General features: G+C 37.7%; 1 protein-coding gene across 3 annotated transcripts in view; it reads left to right on the top strand.

Moving 5' to 3' along the window:
* IPP (intracisternal A particle-promoted polypeptide) overlaps positions 1-21,055 on the top strand; it is a 39,982-nt gene that overhangs the window by 12,292 nt on the left and 6,635 nt on the right. For 2 of the 3 annotated variants that reach the window (XM_003415572.4, XM_023554685.2), the window contains 4 exons: positions 3,808-3,963; positions 4,615-4,782; positions 16,834-16,971; positions 18,038-18,160. In XM_003415572.4, coding sequence (XP_003415620.1) covers positions 3,808-3,963; positions 4,615-4,782; positions 16,834-16,971; positions 18,038-18,160 — 585 coding nt within the window. The remainder of the gene's footprint in view (positions 1-3,807; positions 3,964-4,614; positions 4,783-16,833; positions 16,972-18,037; positions 18,161-21,055) is intronic. The other variant, XM_064281891.1, reaches the window with a different exon arrangement.

Raw genomic sequence — 21,055 nt, 5'->3', positions numbered from 1 at the left:
GTTGAAATTTGTCACCCTTTGTTGTTGTTGTTAGGTGCCATTGAGTTGGTTCCGACACATAGTGACCCCGTGCACAACAGAACAAACCACTGCCCGGTCCTGCGCCATCCTCACAATTGTTAGCTTAAGCTCATTGCTGCAGCCACTGTGTCAGTCCACCTCGTTGAGGGTCTTCCTCTTTTCTGCTAGCCCTGTACTTGTGCCAAGCATGATGTCCTTCTCTAGGGACTGATCCCTCCTGATAACATGTCCAAAGTATGTAAGACGGAGTGTCACCGTCCTTGCTTCTAAGGAGTGTTCTGGCTGTACTTCTTCCAAGACAGATTTGTTTGTTCTTTGGCAGTCTGGGGTATATTTAATATTCTTTGCCAACATCACAATTCAAAGGTATCATTTCTTCTTCGGTCTTCCTTATTCACTGTCCAGCTTTTACATGCATATGATGTGATTGAAAACACCATGGATGAGTCATGGCTGTTGATTGTGGATCCAAGTAAAATGAAATCCTTGACAACTTCAGTCTTTTCTCCGTTTATCATGATGTTGCTCATTGGTCCAGTTGTGAGGATTTTTGTTTTCCTTATGTTGAGGTGCAATCCATACTGAAGGCTGTGGTCTTTGATCTTCATTAGTAAGCGCTTCAAGTCCTCTTCACTTTCAGCAAGAAAGCTTGTATCATCTGCATAACGCAGGTTGTTAATGAGTTTTCCTCCAATCCTGATGCCCCATTCTTCTTCGTACAGTCCAGCGTCTCGGATTATTTGTTCAGCATACAGATCAAATAGGTATGGTGAAAGGATACAACCCTGACGCACATCTTTCCTGACTTTAAACCAGTCAGTATCCCCTTGTTCTGTCCGAACAACTGCCTCTTGATCTATGTAAAGGTTCCTCATGAGCACAATTTGTCAGGCTGTACCATATATGCTTTCCTTCTGAAGTTTGAGTTTTTCTTTCCTTTTGGGAAATTTATCCTGCATTAAATTTCTGAATACTTCTAATGCTGTGTTAGTCTTTAGTCTTTTTATTGGATCGTCTTTGTTTTTCATATTTATCATTTTCTAATGTTACAATATTTTGTGTTTTTGTTCTGTATTTGAAAACAGTTGTTTTCTCAAGTCTTTCTTCTAAATTGTTAATTTGAATTTCAGTCAGATCTGTTGTGTTCCTGGTTGTTTCTAATTTATGTATTAAATCTGCAAAGCTGTGGTTTTAGTTCTCACACTCTGTCCTTGCCAATGTAGTTTCCTTTTCATCTCATCCTGTCTTTGAGCTCTCGTTTCATAGGATTTATATCCTTAAGTAATTCTATTGTGGGAAGCACTTATGGGGAGGAGCCTGTTTCTGTTTTAGTTATATTTTCTTCCAGACTGATTTCTGTCTCTTTTTTTTCCTGGGATGTATTTTAATAGATGTAATGCTATTTCTTAATACCTTGTTCATGATTAACATGGACAACTCTGTTCAGACCTGTTTGCTCTGACAATATAAGAGCTAATTCTCCCTGACACCCGTCCTACCTTAGTGCAACTACTAACTATATTAGTGTAACTCCAGTTTAAAATTTGAGGTCTGTGTGCTGCCTTCTCACTATTTTTCTCTAGTCTGAGGCATGAGGCTGGTGGAATAATAGACTTCTATTTTTTTTTTTACTAGGGCTGAGGTCTTTGTTTGGGGACCTGGACTCTGGTCTCTCTCTTCTCACATCCTGTAACTGGTCTTATATCATGGTTTACTTACCCCAGCAAGGGATATATCCCACTAGGTGGGCTTTGGCTAACTGTGCTCTGTTAAATGGCAACCCGTGGTATTTCTCTTTTCTGTAACTGAGGTTATTTAAGGTCGTTTTTTAAAAAAATAATATTGTATTTTCTTTTTGGTGAAAGTTCACACAGTGAATTAGATTCCCATTTGAGAATTTCTGTACAAATTGTTCAGTGACATTAGTTACATTTTTTACAGTGTGTCAGCATTGTCTTTAATTGTATTCTGGTTGTTCTATTTCTAGTACTCTGCTTTTCCTGCCCCCCCCCCCCATCTTCTCACCTTTGCTTTAGAGTGATTGTTGTCCTTTTAGTTTTGTATAGATGGTTTTTTTGCTGGAGCACCGTACTCATGGGTATTAGCCTTTATTTTGTGTGCCAATTTGTTATTTTCGCTAAAAGGTAACCTCGGGAGAGTTTCGGTTCAAGGTTTAAAGAGTATCTCAGGGCAGTAGTCTCAGGGAGTCCTCTAGTCTCAACTGGTCCAGTAGGTCTGGACTTTTTAAGAATTTGAGTTCTGTTCCACATTTTTCTCTCATTCTATAAGGGTCTGTTTATTTTGGCCCTGATCAGAATGGTCGATAGTGGGCACCATCTAGTTCTTCTGGTCTCAGGGTAGATGAGGTAGTGGCTTGTGTAGGCTATTAACCCTGTAGACTAGTTTCTTCTCTAAGGCTTTTGTTTCCTTCTTTCTCTTGCTCCTGATGAGTAGAGATCAATAGTTGTATCTTAGATGGCTGCTTGCAAACTTTTAAGACCCCAGATGCTACTCACCTCACTGGGATGTAGAACATGAACTTTGGTGCTAATTGACTGAGCTGTCCCATGAGACTAAGGTCCTAAGTAAGGGCTTTTTCTTTTAATGGTTTTGTCCATGACTTTTCTCAGTGCTGCTTCTCACCTACTCATTCTACCTCTCTCCAAATTGTTAGTTATTAGTGAGGATCCTCAAGATTTTGTTAGTTGACCTTCTTAATATTGCTTCTGAGGTATGGCGACAAGTCTAGGAGACAGTCCCTTACTAGCATATATGGAACCTTTGTGCAAATTAGAAAATAGTGCCTCCCTACCCCTGGCAGTGTACAGGCCCAGTAGCTTGGCAAATGGAAATAAGTTTAATTTTCATCCTCAGCTAGGCACCCTTGAGCAGGGTACACCTTACCCAGTCATACTCAAGGCCCTTTTCGGAGATGATCCTCATCCTACCAGAATCTTTTGTATTTTGTTTTGTCTATCACTTTTAAAAGCTTATGACATAATTGTATATCCTTTATGGTATTAGGTTGTAGCTATTAAATTTTTGGTTATTTTATTTTTTTAGCTAATTGTAACCCTGTTTCACTTTGTCATCTTTTTTGGGGGGAAGGGGGGAATGTTACCAAATTTTACTTTATTTATTTATTTTTAATTGTGCTTGAGATGAAGGTTTACAGAGCAAATTAGTTTCTCATTAAATAGTTAATACATGTGCTACTCTGTGACATTGGTTGCCTACCCCCTGACGTGTCAACATTCTCCCCTTCTCGACCTTTGGTTCCCCATTATCAGCTTTCCTGTCCCTTCCAGCCTTCTCATCCTTGCCCCTGGGTTGGTATGTCACTTTGCCATCTTTATTTAGAAATGCTTGTATATGTGTTTTCAACTTGAATATCGTGAAGCATGTTTTTAAAAACAGTCTTCTTTAAAAATTTTTTTTACTGTGTTAAGTGTACATACAACAAAATGTTTACCATTTCAACATTTTTTAAATGTACAATTCAATGACATTAATTACATTCATCATGTTGTACAATGATCACCACTATCCATTTCCAAATTTTTCCATCACCCTTAATAAAAACAGTCTTTGATAGATTTAAGGAAAGTATATTCTTCAGTAGCAATAAGAAAAATAGTATTCAGTACTATAGGAAACAAACACATCATTGTTTTATGATGAGTTTTTGTTTCTTGATTGTTAGATATGTCTCACCTTTATAGAAACATTGTCTTTTCAATATCATTTAAAAATTGTCAAAAATATTGTGTTTTAAACATTGCTTAGGTGTATCTGATTTTAATCTTCGTGTTGCATTGCAAACACTTTTGAAAGAGTACTGTGAAGTGTGCAAATCTTCCAAAGAGAACAAGTTTTATAGCTTTCTGCAGACATCTAAGGTTCGACCTCGGAAGAAAGCAAGAAAGTACCTGTATGCAGTAGGTGAGAGTCTTTTAAAAAGTAATAGAAATTATCTTTATATTCAAGATCAAAGCCTTTTTTAATATTTTGTTATTACTATACATGGCAGAATATGCAAATGTGTCAAATAGGCATACTTAATCTCATGTGCAGACTACAGATTTATAAATTGTGTTTATATATTATGGTGAACACATATAAAAATAAATAACTACTTATCTGACATCATTTTGTGACTTAAATCTCTGGGTCTTAGATTACTCAGTTATTATCTAACAGCTGACTAAAGACACAGTGCTTTAAAAGTTAAAAATTTGAATTCTAGTGAAAAATAAAGGTAAACAAATTCCAAATTTTTGAATATATATGGCAGCTCTGAGGAAACCCTGGTGGCATAGTGGTTAAGAGCTACTATGGCTGTTAACCAAAAGGCCAGCAGTTTAAATCTACCAGGTGCTCCTTGGAAACCCTGTGGGGTAGTTCCACTCTGTCCCTCAGAGTCACTATGAGTTGGAATCGACTCGATGGCAGCAAGTTTGGTTTGGTTTGGCAGCTCTAAAGCATTTATTTCTTACTTTTAAGTATTTATACTGAATGTTTACATATTACTAGCATTTCCCATGTTTAGCAGTAAAGGATTTGCTTTGTACCTCCTTTTCTTCCTTTGTTCAGGTGGATATACTCGATTGCAGGGGGGTCGCTGGAGTGATAGCAGAGCCCTCAGCTGTGTAGAACGTTTTGACACGTTTAGCCAGTATTGGACCACTGTGTCTTCACTTCATCAGGCTCGATGTGGGCTGGGAGTAGCAGTCCTGGGAGGGATGGTCTACGCTATTGGAGGTAATAATAAAATAATAATAAAAATGCTTATTTCCATTATTCATCTTCTCAGGGACTTCCAATACACTTGACAGTGGAATCATTTAGTGTTTCAGTATTTAGCTCTGTAGTGTCTGCTGATTGATTCTTGTCTGCCCAGGTGGTTGTGATCATGTAAACCACAAAAACCATTTTTAAACTTTTTTTTTTTAATATGGCATATATTTTTTACTCAATAAATGTAACTGTTATTGACTGTATTAATTTATAATGTTAGTTTTAAATTTTTAGATGTGAATTATGATACATTAATACATATAGAAAAGTACATAAGTACATCTACAGCTTGATAAATAATTGAAGAAACTTTTAGGATAACCATTTCCCTTTGTTGCTTTATACTTTTTACTATCTATGTTGGCCCTCCTAAGCAATATCTTTAAGTTTGCCTATTTTTGAGCTCTTTATCTAAATGGATTGTATAACCATTCTTGCTGTTTTACCTAACATTATATTTCTGAGACTTATTCATGTTGTGTCTCTCATGTAGTCACTGCTATACAGTTTCCCATTGTATACCAAGGACTATACCAAAAGTTATTAATTTGGTATATTATTGGGAGACATTTGGAATGTTTCCAGTTTTTTACCATTAAGAACAATAGTGCTGTCGGAAATCCTTGTATGTATAAACAAGTGCCCTGTGTACGAGTTTTTTTATGGTGTATACCTAGGAGTGGAATGCTGGGTCATAATGTATTCAGATCTTCGATTTTACTAGAAAAGTCCAAACTATTTTCTAAAGTGATCACATCATTTTATACTTCACCCACATTTTCGCTAACTTTTGGTATTGTCAGACTTGAAAATTTTTGTTTCTTGTTGGATGTAGTGATATCTCATTGTGGTTTTAATTGCACTTGCCTGATAAGTAATGACATTAAGCACTTTTTCATTGTTTTTTAGCCATTTGATTTCTTCTTCGAAGACGTGACTTTTCAGATCTTTGGCCCGCTAAAAAAAATTGTGTTATTGATTTGTAGATGTGTTGAGGGTCCCCAAGGATACCCCCAGTTTGGTGATTTGCTAGAAAGACTCACGGGACTCAGTATTTAGTTGTATTTACAGCTAAGATTTAGTATAGTGAAAAAATACAAAACAAAATCAATAAAGGAAAAGGCACATGGTGTGAAGTCCAGAGGAAACCAATTGAAAGTTTCTGAGAGTCCTCTCCCAGTGGAGTCAGACCCGTTACCCATTACCCTTTGCCACAGAGTCAACAGAGTAGAACTGCCTCACAGGGTTTCCAAGGAGTGCCTGGTAGATTTGAACTGCCGACCTTTTGGTTAACAGCTGTAGCTCTTAACCACTATGCCACCAGGGTTTCCTGAAGTCAGACAAGACATGCTTAATTCCTCCAGCAATTAGTTGTAACTTGTGGGATGTGTTGTCTACCGGTGAATCTCATTGGAGTACCCAAGGCTTTTATGGGGAGCTGGTCATGTAGACATCCTTTTTCTAGCACTTGTCAAAATTCCATACTGTCAAAAGGAAAGCAGGTATTCAGCATAAACCATGTTGTTTCTACACATGGTATAGTTACAATGAGCCACATTTATCCCTTAAAGAAAAAAAAATTTTTTTTTTTTTTACATCAGTGTAGGCAGTCAAGTTCCCAGACTACAAAGAAGGGTCATCCTTGCAAGCAGGCCTTTCTAAAAATAGGCAGTCTCATGCCTGCTCTGTTAATTCTTTTGCACAGTAGGAATTCTGTACGCATTCATTACTCTAGTCTTTCATGAAGTTATCTGTGCTGCAAATATCTTCTATTCTGCTGTTTCATCTTTCACTCTCTTTATGGTGTCTTTTGGTAAACAGATGTTTTTAATATAGTCAAATCTATTGTTTTCTTCCCTTCATGGTTATTTATTTTGTCCAAAGATATCCTTCCCTACTCCAGAGTCATGACGATATATACCTGTACCATTTTATAAAAGTTTATAGTTTTGCCACTACACTTATGTGTAATCTACCTGGAATTGAGGTTTTTTATTTTTTATTGTGCTTTAAGTGAAAGTAGATAACATTGCGAAGAATGGGAATTCCAGAACACTTAATTGTGCTCATAAGGAACCTTTACATAGATCAAGAGGCAGTTGTTCGGACAAAACAAGGGAATACTGATTGGTTTAAAGTCAGGAAAGGTGTGCGTCAGGGTTGTATTCTTTCACCATACCTATTCAATCTGTATGCTGAACAAATAATCTGAGGAGCTGGACTATATGCAGAAGAACAGGGCGTCAGGATTGAAGGAAAACTCATTAACAACCTGCGTTATGCACACGACACAACCTTGCTTGCCGAGGGTGAAAAGGACTTGACGCACTTACTAATGAAGATCAAAGACCACAGCCTTCAGTATAGATTGCACTTCAACATAAAGAAAACAAAAATCCTCAAAACTGGAGCAATGAGCAACATCATGATAAATACAGAAAAGATTGAAGTTGTCAAGGATTTCATTTTACTTGGATCCACAATCAACAGCATGGAAGCAGCATTCAAGAAATCAAAACACGAATTGCATTGGGTAAGTCTGCTGCAAAGGACCTCTTTGCTCTTCAAAGAGCAAAGATGTCACCTTGAAGACTAAGGTGTGCCTGACCCAAGCAATGGTATTTTCATTTGCATCATATGCATGTGAAAGCTGGACAATGAATAAGGAAGACTGAAGAAGAGTTGACACCTTTGAATTGTGGTGTTGGTGAAGAATATTGAATATACCATGGACTGCCAAAAGAACGAACAAATCTTCTTAGAAGAAGTACAACCAGAATGCTCCTTAGAAGCAAGGATGGTGAGACTGCGTCTTACATACTTTGGACATGTCGTCAGGAGGGATCGGTCCCTGGAGAAGGACATCATGCTTGGCAGAGTACAGGGTCAGCAGAAAAGAGGAAGACCCTCAATGAGGTAGATTGACACAGTGGCTGCAACAATGAGCTCAAGCATAACAATGATTGTGAGGATGGCTCAAGGCTGGGCAGTGTTTCATTCTGTTGTGCATACGGTCGCTATGAGCTGGAACTGACTTGACGGGACCTAACAACAAGTGAAAGTTTACAAATCAAGTCAGTCTCTCATATAAGAATTTACATATACCTTGTTATAAACTCCTGGTTGCTCTCCCCCTAATGAGACAGCACACTCCTTCCCTCCACTCTCAATTTTTGTGTCCATTCGGCCAGCTTCTGACCCCCTCTGCCCTCTCATCTCCCCTCCAGACAGGAGCTGCCCACATAGTCTCCTGTGTCTACTTGATCCAAGAAGCTCTTTCTTCATCAGTATCATTTTCTATCCCATAGTCCAGTCCAATCCCTGTCTGAAGAGGTGGCTTTGGGAATGGTTCCTGTCTTGGGCTAACAGATGATCTGGGGACCATGACATCCAGGGTCCTTCTAGTCTCAGTCAGACCATTAAGTCTGGTCTTTTTATGGGAATTTGAGGTCTGCATCCCACTCTTCTCCCGTTCCATCAGGGGTTCTCTGTTGTGTGCCCTGTCAGGGTAGTCATTGATTGTAGCTGGGCACTGTCTAGTTCTGGTCTCAGGCAGATGTAATCTCTGGTTTATGTGGCCCTTTCTGTCTCTTGTGCTCATAATTACCTTGCATCGTTGGTGTTCTTCATTCTCCTTTGCTCCAGGTGGGTTGAGACCAATTGATGCATCTTAGATGGCCTCTTGCTAGCATTTAAGACCCCAGACGCTACTCTCCAAGGTGGGATGCAGAATATCTTCTTAATAGATTTTATCCTGCCATTTGACTTAGATGTCTCCTGAAACAATGGTCCCCAAACACCTGCCCCTGCTATGCTGGCCTTCAAAGCGTCCAGTTTATTCAGGAAACATCTTTGCTTTTGGTTTAGTCCTGTTGTGCTGACATTTCCTGTATTGTGTGTTGTCTTTCCCTTCACCTAAAATAGTTCTTATGCAATTAGTGAAAACCCCTCTCTCTTCCTCCCTTCCCACTCTGGTAACCATCAAAGAGTATTTTTTTCTCTGTTTTAACTATTTTTTTGCATTCTAATAATAATGGTCTCATACAATATTTGTTCTTTTGCAACTGACTAATTTCACTCAGCATAACGGCTTCCAGATTTCTCCATGTTATGAAATGTTTCACGGATTCATCATTGTTCTTTATTAATGCGTAGTATTCCATTGTGGAAATATACCATAATTTATTTATGCATTCATCCGTTGATGGGCATCTTGGTTGCTTCTCTCTTTTTGCTATCGTAAACAGTGCTGCAGTGAACATGGGTACGCATGTATATGTTCGGGTAAAGGCACTTATTTCTCTAGGATATATTCCAAGGAGTGGGATTGCTGGATCCTGTGGTAGTTCTGGAAACCCTGGTGGCACAGTGGTTAAGAGCTACAGCTGCTAACCAAAAGGTTGGCAGTTTGAATCTACCAGGCGCTCCTTGGAAACCCTATGGGACAGTTCTACCCTGTCCTATAGGGTCGCTATGAATCGGTAATGACTGGATGACAACGGGGTTTTTTTTTATTTTTTGGTTTATGGTAGTTCTATTTCTAGCTTTTTAAGGGAGCACCAAATTGATTTCTAAAATGGTTGTACCATTTTACATTCCCACCAGCAGTGTATAAGTGTTCCAGTCTCTCCACAACCTCTCCAACATTTATTATTTTGTGTTTTTTTGGATTAATGCCAGCCTTGTTGGAGTGAGATGGAATCTCATTGTAGTTTTGATTTCCATTTCTCTAATGGCTAATGATTGTGAGCATTTCCTCATGTATCTGTTATCTACCTAAGTGTCTTCTTTAGTGAAGTGCCTCTTCGTATCCTTTGCCCATTTTTAAATTGGGTTATTTGTGTTTTTGTAGTTGAGTTTTTGCAGTATCGTTTAGATTTTAGATATCAGGCACTGATCGGAAATGTCATAGCTGAAAACTTTCTTCCAGTCTGTGGGTAATCTTTTTACTCTTTTGGTGAGGTCTTTGGATGAGCATAGGTGTTTGATTTTTAGGAGCTCCCAGTTATCTAGTTTCTCTTCTGCATTGTTAGTAATGTTTTATATACTGTTTATGCCATGTATTAGGGCTCCTAGCGTTGTCCCTTTTTTTTTCTTCCATGATCTTTATCATTTTAGATTTTATATTTAGGTCTTTGATCCGTTTTGAGTTAGTTTTTGTACATGGTGTGAGGTATGAGTCTTGTTTCATTTTTTGCAGATGGATATCCAGTTATGCCAGCACCATTTGTTAAAGAGACTGTCTTTTCCCAATTTCATTGACTTTGGGCCTTTGTCAAATATCAGCTGCTCATATGTGGATGGATTTATGTCTGGATTCTCAATTCTGTTCCATTGGTCTATGTATCAGTTGTTGTACCAGTACCAGGCTGTTTTGACTACTGCGGCAGTATAACAGGTCCTAAAATCAGGCAGAGCGAGGCCTCTCACTTTATTCTTCTTCAGTAATGCTTTACTTATCCGGGGTCTCTTTCCCTTTATATGAACTTGGCGATTTGTTTCTCCATCTCATTAAAGAATGTCATTGGAATTTGGATCAGAATTGCATTGTATTTATAGATCGCTTTTGGTGAATACACATTTTTACAATGTTAAGTCTTCCTATCCATGAGCAAGTTGTGTTTTTCTTATGTAGGTCTCTTTTGGTTTCTTATAGTAGTGTCTTATAGTTTTCTTTGTATAGATCTTTTACGTCTCTGGTAAGATTTATTCCTAAGTATTTTATCTTCTTGGGGGCTACTGTAAATGGTGATTTCTTCTTTGATGTTCTTTTTTTGGTGTATGGGAATCCAACCGATTTTTGTATGTTTATCTTGTATCCTGACACTCTGCTGAACTCTTCTATTAGTCAGTGGTTTTCTTGAAGATTCTTTAGGGTTTCCTATGTATAAGATCATGTCATCTGCAAATAGAGATACTTCTGCTTCTTTCTTACCGATCTGGAAGCGCTTCATGTCTTTATCTAGCCTAATTAGTCTGGCTAGGACCTCCAGCACAACGTTGAATAAGAGTGGTGATAAAAGGCATGCTTGTCTGGTTCCTGATCTCAAGGGGAATGCTTTCAGACTCTTTCAGACTCTCTCCATTTAGAATGATGTTGGCTGTTGGCTTTGTATAAATGCCCTTTAGTATATTGAGGAATTTTCCTTCTATTCCTGTTTTGCTGAGGGTTTTTATTATGAATGGATGTTCGACTTTGTCAAATGCCTTTTCTGTATCACTTGATAAGATCATGTGGTTCTTGTCTTTTGTTTTATTTATATGATGGATTATATTGTTTTTCTAATGTTGTACCATCCCTGCATACCTGGTATGAATCCCACTTGGTCATGGTGAATTATTTTTTTGATATGTTGTTGAATTCTATTGGCTAGAATTTTGTTGAGGATTTTTGCATCTACGTTTATGAGGGATATAGGTCTGTAATTTTCTTTTTTTTGTGGTGTCTTTACCTGGTTTTTGTGTCGGGGATATGCTGACTGCATAGAATGAGTTTGGGAGTATTCCGTCCTTTTCTATGTTCTGAAACACCTTTAGTGGTAGTGGTGTTAACTCTTCTCTGAAACTTTGGTAGAAGTCTGCAGTGAAGCCGTCCAGGCCAGGGCCTTTTTTTGTTGGGAGTTTTTAATTACCTTTTCAATCTCTTGTTATGGGTTTATTTAATTGTTCTACCTCTGTTTGTTAGTTTAGGTAGGTAGTGTGTTTCTAGAAAGTCATCCATGTTTTCTACGTTTTCAAATTTGTTAGAGTACAATTTTTCATAGTAATCTGATATGACTCTTTTAGTTTCAGTTGGGTCTGTTGTGATATCGCCCATCTAATTTCTTATTCAGGTTATTTGCTTCCTCTCCTGTTTTTCTTTTGTCAGTTTGTCCAGTGGTTTATCAATTTTGTTAATTTTTTCAAAGAACGGGCTTTTGGTCTTGTTAACTCTATCGATTATTTTTCTGTTTTGTATTTCATTTAATTCTGCTCTATTTTTAATTATTTGCTTTCTTCTGGAGCCTGAGGGTTTCTTTTGTTGGTTTCTTTCTATTTGTTCAAGTTGTAGGGATAACTCTTTGATTTTGACCCTTTCTTCTTTTTGTATCTGTGCATTTATTGATATAAATTGACCTCCGAGCACTGCTTTAGCTGTGTCCCAAAGGTTCTGATAGAAAGTGTTTTCATTCTCATTGGATTCTCTGAATTTCTTTGTTCCATCCTTGTGGTCTTCTGTAACCCAGTCGTTTTGAGCAGGGTATTGTTCAGTTTCCAAGTGTTTAATTCTTTTCCCTGCTTTTTCTGTTATTGATTTCCACTTTTATGGCCTTATGGTCAGAGAAGATGCTTTGTAATATTTTGATGTTTTGGATTGTACTAAGGCTTGCTTTATGACCTAATATGTGGTCTATTCTAGAGAATGTTCCACGTGTGTTGGAAAAGAAAGTATACTTGGCTGCTGTTGGGTGGAGTCTGTATATGTCTGTGAGGTCAAGTTGGTTGAGTTGTGGCATTTAGATCTTCCTTGTCTTTACTGAGTTTCTTTCTGGATGTTCTGTCTGTCACTGAAAGTGGTGTGTTGAAGTCTCGTACTATAATTGGGGCGCTCTCTATCTCACTTTTCATTGCTGTTGGAGTTTGTTTTATGTATCTTGCAGCCCTGTCATTTGGTACATAAATATTTAATATTGTTATATCCTCCTGGTATATTGTCCCTTTCATCATTATATAGTGTCCTTCCTTATTCCTTGTGGTGGATATAACTTTAACATCTATTTTGTCAGAAGCTAGTATTGCCACTCCTGCTCTTTTTTGATCATTTGCTTGATATATTTTTTTCCATCCTTTGATTTTTAGTTTGTGTCTCTGAGTCTGAGGTGTGTCTCTTGTAGGTAGCATATAGACGGATAGTGTTTTTTTAATCCATTCTGCCACTCTCTGCCTGTTTATTGGTGTATTTAGTCTGTTTATTTTCAGGTTAACTATGACTTTAGTGCTGTCATTTTGATGTCTTTTTTTGCGTGTTGTTGACGGTTTCTTTTTCCTACTTAGTTTTTTGTGCTGAGTTTATCTTTATATATTGTCTTTTCCTCATATTCATTATTGTTGATTTTGTTTCTGCTGAGTCTATTTTTTTCTTGTATTTTGATGAGTAGGATTGTTAGTCTCCCTTGTGGTTACCTTAATATTTACCCCTATTTTTCTGAGTTTAAACCTAACTTTTATTTCTTTATATCACCATGTCTTTGTCTCCATATGAAAGATTTATGACTACATTTCTTAGTCCCTCTTTATTGTTTTAATGTCTTCTTTTACATAATGATATTGCTGTTTCCCTGTTTTGAGTGATTTTTTATCTTGATTTATTTTTGTGATTTCCCTATCTGGGTTGGCATCTTATTGTTCTGTCCAGTGTTCTAGTCTTGGGTTGATATCTGATATTACTGATTTTCTAACCAGAGTATTTATTATTTCTTGTAGTTTTGGTTTGCTTTTTATGAGTTCCCTAAATTTCTTTTTATCTGGAAATGTCCTAATTTCACCTTTGTATTTGAGTGATAGTTTTGCTGGAAATGTGATTCTTGGCTGACAGCTTTTTTCCTTCAGTGCTTTATGTAAGTCATACCATTGACTTCTTGCCTGCATTGTTTCTGTCGAGCAGTCCGAGCTTATTCTTATTGACTCTCCTTTGTAGGTGACTTTTCGTTTATCCCTAGCTGCTCTCAAAATTCTTTCTTTTTCTTTGGTTTTGGCGAGTTTGTTTATAACGTATCTTGGTAGCTTTCTTTTATGATCTACCTTATGTGGAGTTCTATGAGCATCTTGGATAGATATCTTCTCATCTTTCATGATATCAGGGAAGTTTTCTGCCAACAAATCTTCACCAATTTTCTCTGTGTTTTCTGTTATCCCTCCCTGTTCTGATACTCCAATCACTTGTAGGTTATTTCTGTTGATAGAGTCCCACATGATTCTTAGGGTTTCTTCATTTTTTTAACTCTTTTATCTGATTTTTCTTCAAATATGTTGATGCCAACTGCGTTATCTTCAGTCTCACCAATTCTGCCCTCCATTTGCTCAGTTCTGCTCCTCTGACTTTCTATTGAGTCGTCTAATTCTGTAATTTTATTGTTAATCTTCTGAATTTCTGATTGCTCTTTCTGTATGGAGTCTGGAAAGTTATTCAGTTTTTCACTATGTTCTTGAATAACCTTTTTAATTTCTTTGGCTGCTTTATTTATGTGTTCCTTGGCTTGTTCTACATATTGCCTCATCTCCTTCCTGATCTCGTTCCTGATGTGCTGAAGAGTTCTGTATATTAATCTTTTGTATTTTGCCTCCAGCAATTCCAGGAAGGCACCTTCATCCAGAAGATCTCTTGATTCTTTGTTTTGAGAGCTTGTTGAAGTGATCATGGTCTGCTTCTTTATGTGATTTGGTATTGACAGTTGTGTTTGAGCCATCTATAAGTCGCATTAGTTTATGTTTGCTTACTGTATCCTAGCTTCTTGCTTTGGTTTGTTTTGATATGTCCAAATAGGTTGCTTGAGTGAGCTAGCTTGAGTATTTTCACCTTTGAAGCGCTCACGTCCTGTCACCAGATGACTAGAGGTGTTATCAGGTATATGAGCCTAGGAGTCCATTCACTTTTCTTGTATAGATTCAGCTCAGGTGTCCAGGTAGTTGGCCATCAAGTATGTGGTACAGGCTCTGTCCTACAGTCTTAGAGGGGTAGGGGTGTTTGGTGTAGGTACTGGTACCTGGTTGCAGCAGGGGTCACGCTGTGAACAAGGTAGGGGGCTGTCAACCGTCTGCCGAGTGTCTGTAAGGAAAGTGTGTCCCTGTTCCCTATAGCACATAGGTGGGTGGGTCCTGCAGATGGACCATGGGCACCCAGTGTTTTTGGTTGTAAGGACTGGGAGGTAGCAGTTAGCCTTGGACCCCTTTCGCGGGTGGCTGGGTGATGTGAGTAGAGTCACCAATCTTTAGGACCCTGATGTGATTAGATGAAGACCCTGTTTAATAGGGAAAGCGGTGTCAAATATCAAACACCCACCTCTCCACCGCACAGCTGAAATTGTTGCAGTCTGACAACAAGGGCTTATTATCCTGAAATAGGCCCACACAGGTCTATGCAGGGGCAAACATTATTCACAATCCACGGACCATTTATGCCTGACAGGAGCCACTTCCATCCTGAGCTGGCAGATTATCTTTTCCCCCAGCTGTGAATTTATTCCTTTCCCAGGGCCGAGAGTGGCTCAGTGCGCTCAGCAGGACCTATCTCATGCCCAGGGAAATCAACAGCCACTGAAGCTGACTTAGGGGCTGTGGGCCTGGTAAAATATACACAAGTACTTGCCTTTGCCGAAAGCGCCATTCTTCTCTGGTTCCGGAGGTGTGAGTAGTCTGTGTAGCTGTTTCTCCCTGAGGAACCTGTGGCCGAATGCTACCACCAGCCCGCCGCAGTGGTTCCTGGGTATGGTGCCTGAGGGTGCCCAGTGATTCAGGTCTGGCAATTCCTCTCCACTTCTGAACCGTCTGTCTCTCTCCCTGCCACTCAGTCCGTTTTCTAACTTTGCCTTTGATGTTCAGGGCTCCTGGCTTGTCATAAATATAACCTCTTTACTTGTTTTTTTTGGTCGTTGTTGTAAGAGGGATCACTGGAAGCATCTGACTACTCTGCCATCTTTGCCCTGCCTTGGAATTGAGCTTTTAAGCCTAGTACAAAATAGTTGCAGCATTGGTGGTTCATTGGTAGAATTCTCATCTTGCATGTAGAGACCCAGGTTTGATTCCTGGCCAGTGAACCTCATGCACCGCCACCACCTGTCTGTCTGTGAAGGCTTGCATGTGGCTATGATGCTAACTAACCAAGTTTCAGTGGAGCTTCCAGACTATGATGGACTAGGAAGAAAGGTCTAGTGAACTACTTCTGAAAATCAGGCAGTGAAAATCCTGTGGATATAAAGGTCCCATCTGTAACTAAACATGATGATGGCCCAGAACTGTGCAGCGTTTTGTGTTGTGCATGGGGTTGCCATGAGTCGGGGCTGACTCGACGGCAGCTAACAACAATAACAAAAGAGAGAACTAGTTTCATTCCCCCCCACATATGTAATAAATTATCCCAGCATAAAAAACTGTTGTTTTCCCACTGCTGTGTAGTGCCAACTCTGCCATAATCAAGTAATCATCTATCTGTGGATCTATTCCTAGAACTTCTTTTCTGTTCCCGTGGTCTCTTTGTATACCTATCCTAGTTACTATAGCTTTATTATGAGTTTTGATATCTGATAGGGCAGTTTGTCTCTCTTTATTATTCTTCTCTGGGAGTGCTTGGCTATTCTAGGCCCTTTGCATTTCCATATAAATTTTAGAATCAATGATCAAATCCATTGAACAGTAGCATTTTGATTGGGATTGCAATGAGTATATAATTAGTTTGGGGATAATTATCATCTTTACAATATTGACTCTTCTAATCCATGAACGTGATATATGTCTTCATTTATTTAGATACTCCTTAATTTAAAAAATTGATCTAAAATGTATATTTTCTATCCATAGTGGTCTTGCACAATCTTTGGTTGGATTTACTCCTAAGTGTAGGATATTTTTAAATTCTATTTTAAGCGTTATCTTTTTTAAAAATTTCATTTTCTGTTTGTTGCTTCATAAGAATTACATTAAAACTCAAATTATACTAGGGCCAGCTACCCAAACTAATACATGAAAAAATATGAAAGTGTTAAAATGCAAATTGCATCCTCAAAAATTGCATGGATTGTTTGGGTGGTAGTGTTAGAAATAAATAATAGGAAAATTGAGGCTTTGCCTTATAAGTGGTCTTTAATAAGTGATAGTACTATGGATTCAAAATATTTGTTCTGCCAAAGCAATTTTAATGGATAGTATAAAAACAGACATAATGGTTAAATTTCTGATAAGTGGGAATGCAGCTGAATATTGTATTATGGTTCTAGTTGATTAGCATTACAGAACCTAACGTGGCTCTTTTCTTCAACTCAGGTGAAAAGGATTCAATGATTTTTGACTGCACTGAGTGCTACGATCCAGTTACTAAACAGTGGACAACTGTAGCGTCAATGAATCATCCCCGCTGTGGCTTGGGAGTGTGTGTGTGTTATGGGGCTATTTATGCTTTGGGTAATTATGCTGTTCAATTTAAAGATATCTAATACTACTTAAATTCTGGTTACTTTAGAGATATTTCTTCCCTCCCATAAGAAACTTGCACCTTTTCAGCTTTATAAATTCTTACTCTCAAAGTTAAATAGTCAAGCATGGTGTTTTTAGAAGATGTGTGATGTTCAGTGAAGATGTCAGTGAAGCACTGTACCTGACTAGTTAAATCTCATGATTTTAATTAAGTATATAACATTTCTACTACTCTGTGTAGTGGCCCAATTATGTCTAATGTAAGAAAGCAGACACCCCAAAATTAAAGATACCTGAAAGGAATGTCTGCACTATAGTATTTTCATCATTGCAGATTTAGTGAACGATCTTGAGCAAATTACTGACTTTCTTTGATTATCTGTATAACAAATGTTATAATTGGGGTTTTTCTTAGGGAATCTTTTAAGCTGACTTAGCCTTCAGCCTTCCCTATTTTCTCCTTGTCATTCCTTCTTCAACTCACTGTATAGCACCCAGTGTTTTCCCCATATCAAACCTATTGTGAAAAAGGTATCATTCACCCCAATGTGAATTTAACACATTGTGTTTTGCCACTCCCATGAGTATTTGCATATTGAAGTTATACCTCTTCTGTAGGAAAGAACATTTCTCATTTTAAGAATTGGAGTGTGTTAAGGAAATACTATCTGAGGATGAAGGCCATTTTTAAAGCCCCTAAAATCACACTAAATATGCAGTATACTTTGACTAAGCTTAGAGTTGGCCTTGATTAAGGTAACCATTGTGAATATACAGAAGTTATTTCAAAAGGTAGTTTTGCAAAATACCATATTCCCCATGCAGTATGTTGAAATATTTTTCTTTTTTTAAATCTCTAGTGAACACTAGACAGGGAGTAAAAGACCTAGGTTCTACTCATGTCAAATTCTAACATTTCTTGTGATCTTGGACAAATATCTCTGGTTCATGTGATACCCGTAATATGAGGTAGTTGAATCTGATGTTTTATAAGTTCTTTCTCAGAAATAAGGTTCTTTCAGTCCAGAAATAAACATTTCCTATTTGGTTACAGGTGGATGGGTTGGAGCTGAGATAGGGAACACCATTGAACGATTCGATCCTGATGAAAATAAATGGGAAGTAGTTGGCAATATGGCTGTGTCACGCTATTACTTTGGGTGCTGTGAAGTGCAAGGTAATTACTTATAAAATATTTTTACTCAAAATATATTTTTCAAAAACAGTTCGAGCTTGAGACTTTCACAAAAGTATAATTTAGGTTAGTATTGAATGATTGACACTAACAGTGCAGAAGTTTTGCCTTTTTGTCTTATATTGTTGACCTTTATTTCTGTATTGCCAAATTATCTATTTTTTCCAAAATAAAGAAAGCTAGAATTAAAAATTCCAGATAGACAAAAATCCCTGTCTAGCAAAGTAACCATTTGAACTGGCATTCATTATTGTCATTTTCTCTCCCATTCAGGCCTTAATATTTCTAAGTAGGGAGAGAGTATCAAAAACAATCTTCACAGACTGTTTCTTATAGGCTTCTTCAATGTTTTTACAAGGTACATTGTGATTCTGTCGACAAAAAATATAATCATATGACAGATTTGAAAAATACTGTATATTAAAGTGGTATACAGACATTATTTTAATTGTCTACTGTACCCTAAGAGTAGGTAATAAAAAAAATAAGTACTATCAAATAGAACTTTATTTTCTGTCCAGGGTTAGAGAACAGATTTATATGTACCTGTGGAGTAAGAAGTCATCTGCCCATAGTTGTATGACAGCTCAGCCTGCTTAGTACCCAGCTCAAGTTCCTTCTGCTTTGTGGGTACCTTCTTTGATTTCCGCTAGCATTTAAATGTTCAAATTACATGGGACAAGCTATATTCTATTGTTTAGTATTATAGTATTCTCTAGCTGTTTTATATGTATTATTTTGAACTTCCAATCTAAAAATCATAGAGCTAGAGTGGGATCTTAGTGATTATCTCTTTCAGTTACTTCATCTATAGCCTGGAAGCTGAAAATCAGGGAAGTTGTGAGTTGTCTTTTCTCATAGCTGGTAACTGAAAAACCTGGAACTAGACCCCAAGTTTACTAACATTTAGTCTAGGTTTCTTTTTAACTTCTCACTTTAGAACATGAGAAACAACCCTAAAAAAAAAACCAAACCCAGTGCCATCGAGTCGATTCTGACTCATAGCGACCCTATAGGACATAGCAGAACTGCCCTATAGAGTTTCCAAGGAGTGCCTGGCGGACTTGAACTGCCGACCCTTTGGTTAGCAGTCGCAGGACTTAGCCACTATGCCACCAGGGTTTCCAGAAACAACCCTAAAAAACCCAAACTAGTCACTCAAAAATTGTAGACTGTCGGAACCATTGTAGGAACTAATTGTAGATTAGTTTCAAATCATAAAAATAAGGAACTCTCTGTGAATTACATTCTATTGTATTCTAGTAATAGATCTGGATAATCTTAATCTAGCCAGGTAGCCATTCTAAGTAAATTCAATTACTGTTACGTTATGCCCATCTGAGCAACAGGTAGGCTATCACCAAACAGGGCCATGTCATTTCCACCTTATGTGCATAACTTTTTTTCGGGGGCAAAATCCATTTACTTATGGTTGGAAACAGTAGACTTGGAACCTGAAATCATCACACAGACAATGAGATGGGAAATTCTTGTCTGGGTAAATGGTTTTGTTATACCACCTACAAGTTCTTTGATAATTCAATGTCATATTAAGTTCATACCCCTAATTCTTTGTAACATGCTTAAATGTAAGATGTGATAAGCTACATAAAAAAAAAAGCTAGATAGAAGTTGATTTTCTCTCTTAAATAACATTACATATGGGTGAAGTCTGCACAACTTGACAAAGGTAAATGAAGACATTAGACACTAAAAAGTACACAAGAAAAACAGACAATTTTGGTAAATGCTATAACATATACAATTTTGCAACAATAGTAATAACAGCCAAAAAATATGTGTGTGGTTATATACGTAGATGTATATTCATATATATGCATAGCAAAGCATATGCAAGTATATGCACCTGCATGTATGGGTGTATCTGTAGGCATGTGTATATACATGTTTGTGTGTGCCACATATATATTCATATATATAATAAAGCACATAGGAGCCACAGTTACGGGTACTTCCTAGACATGGCTAAGCAACTTATGGGGTTGGTTTACTGGGTTAAAAGGCTTAGGACCATAGTCTCATGGGACAACTTAGTCATAGTTCCTAAAGATAATGTTCTACACCCTAGTTTGTTGAGTAGCATCTGGGGTCTTAAAAGCTTGTAAGTGGCCCTCTAAGATATCACTATTTGTCTGTTTGGAGGAAAGAGAATGAAGGAAACCAAAGACTCAAAGAACAAACTAGTCCACAGGATTAATAGCCCACATGAACCATGGCCTCTTCTAACCTGAGATCAGAAGAACTAGATGGTGATGGTGCCTAGATACCACTACAGACTGTTCTGACCAGGGACACAATAGAAGGTCCTGGACTGAATGGGAGAAAAATGTAGAACAAAATTCAAATTCCTAAAAAAGGCCAAACCTACTGAACTGATAGAGACTAGAGGAACCCCTGAAACTATCACCCTAAGACACCCTTTGAACTTGGCACCGAAGCTACTCCTGGAGGTCACCTTTCAGCCAAATAATAGATTGGCTTATAAACACTATCACCCGTGAAAAATGTGCTCCCTTAAACAATCAACCACATGAGACAAAATGGTGAACACTTACCGAAAAGGAAGATGAGAAGTTAAAGAGGGGAAAAGGGAAGCTAGATCAATGGAAACAGAATTAACAGAATGGAAATAATGAGGATGCTGGAAATAATGAGAATGCTGACACATTGTGAAAGTTGCAACCAATGTCTCAGAACAATTTGTATAAAAATTGTTAAATGGAACAAAAAAAAAAAAGTAATTTTTGGCAGTGCCTTGCTATTCATGAGCTCATTTCTGTATTCCAGTTTAGGTGCATTCTTAAGTTTCCAATGTATTATTATTTATTCTGCATGCATACAACTGGAAAAACTCAT

The sequence above is a fragment of the Loxodonta africana genome, chromosome 3 (assembly GCF_030014295.1).
Source record: "Loxodonta africana isolate mLoxAfr1 chromosome 3, mLoxAfr1.hap2, whole genome shotgun sequence".
Classification (NCBI taxonomy): Eukaryota; Metazoa; Chordata; class Mammalia; order Proboscidea; family Elephantidae; genus Loxodonta; species Loxodonta africana.
Note: the sequence above shows the minus strand (reverse complement) of the source record. Positions and strands in the feature narration are given on the sequence as shown.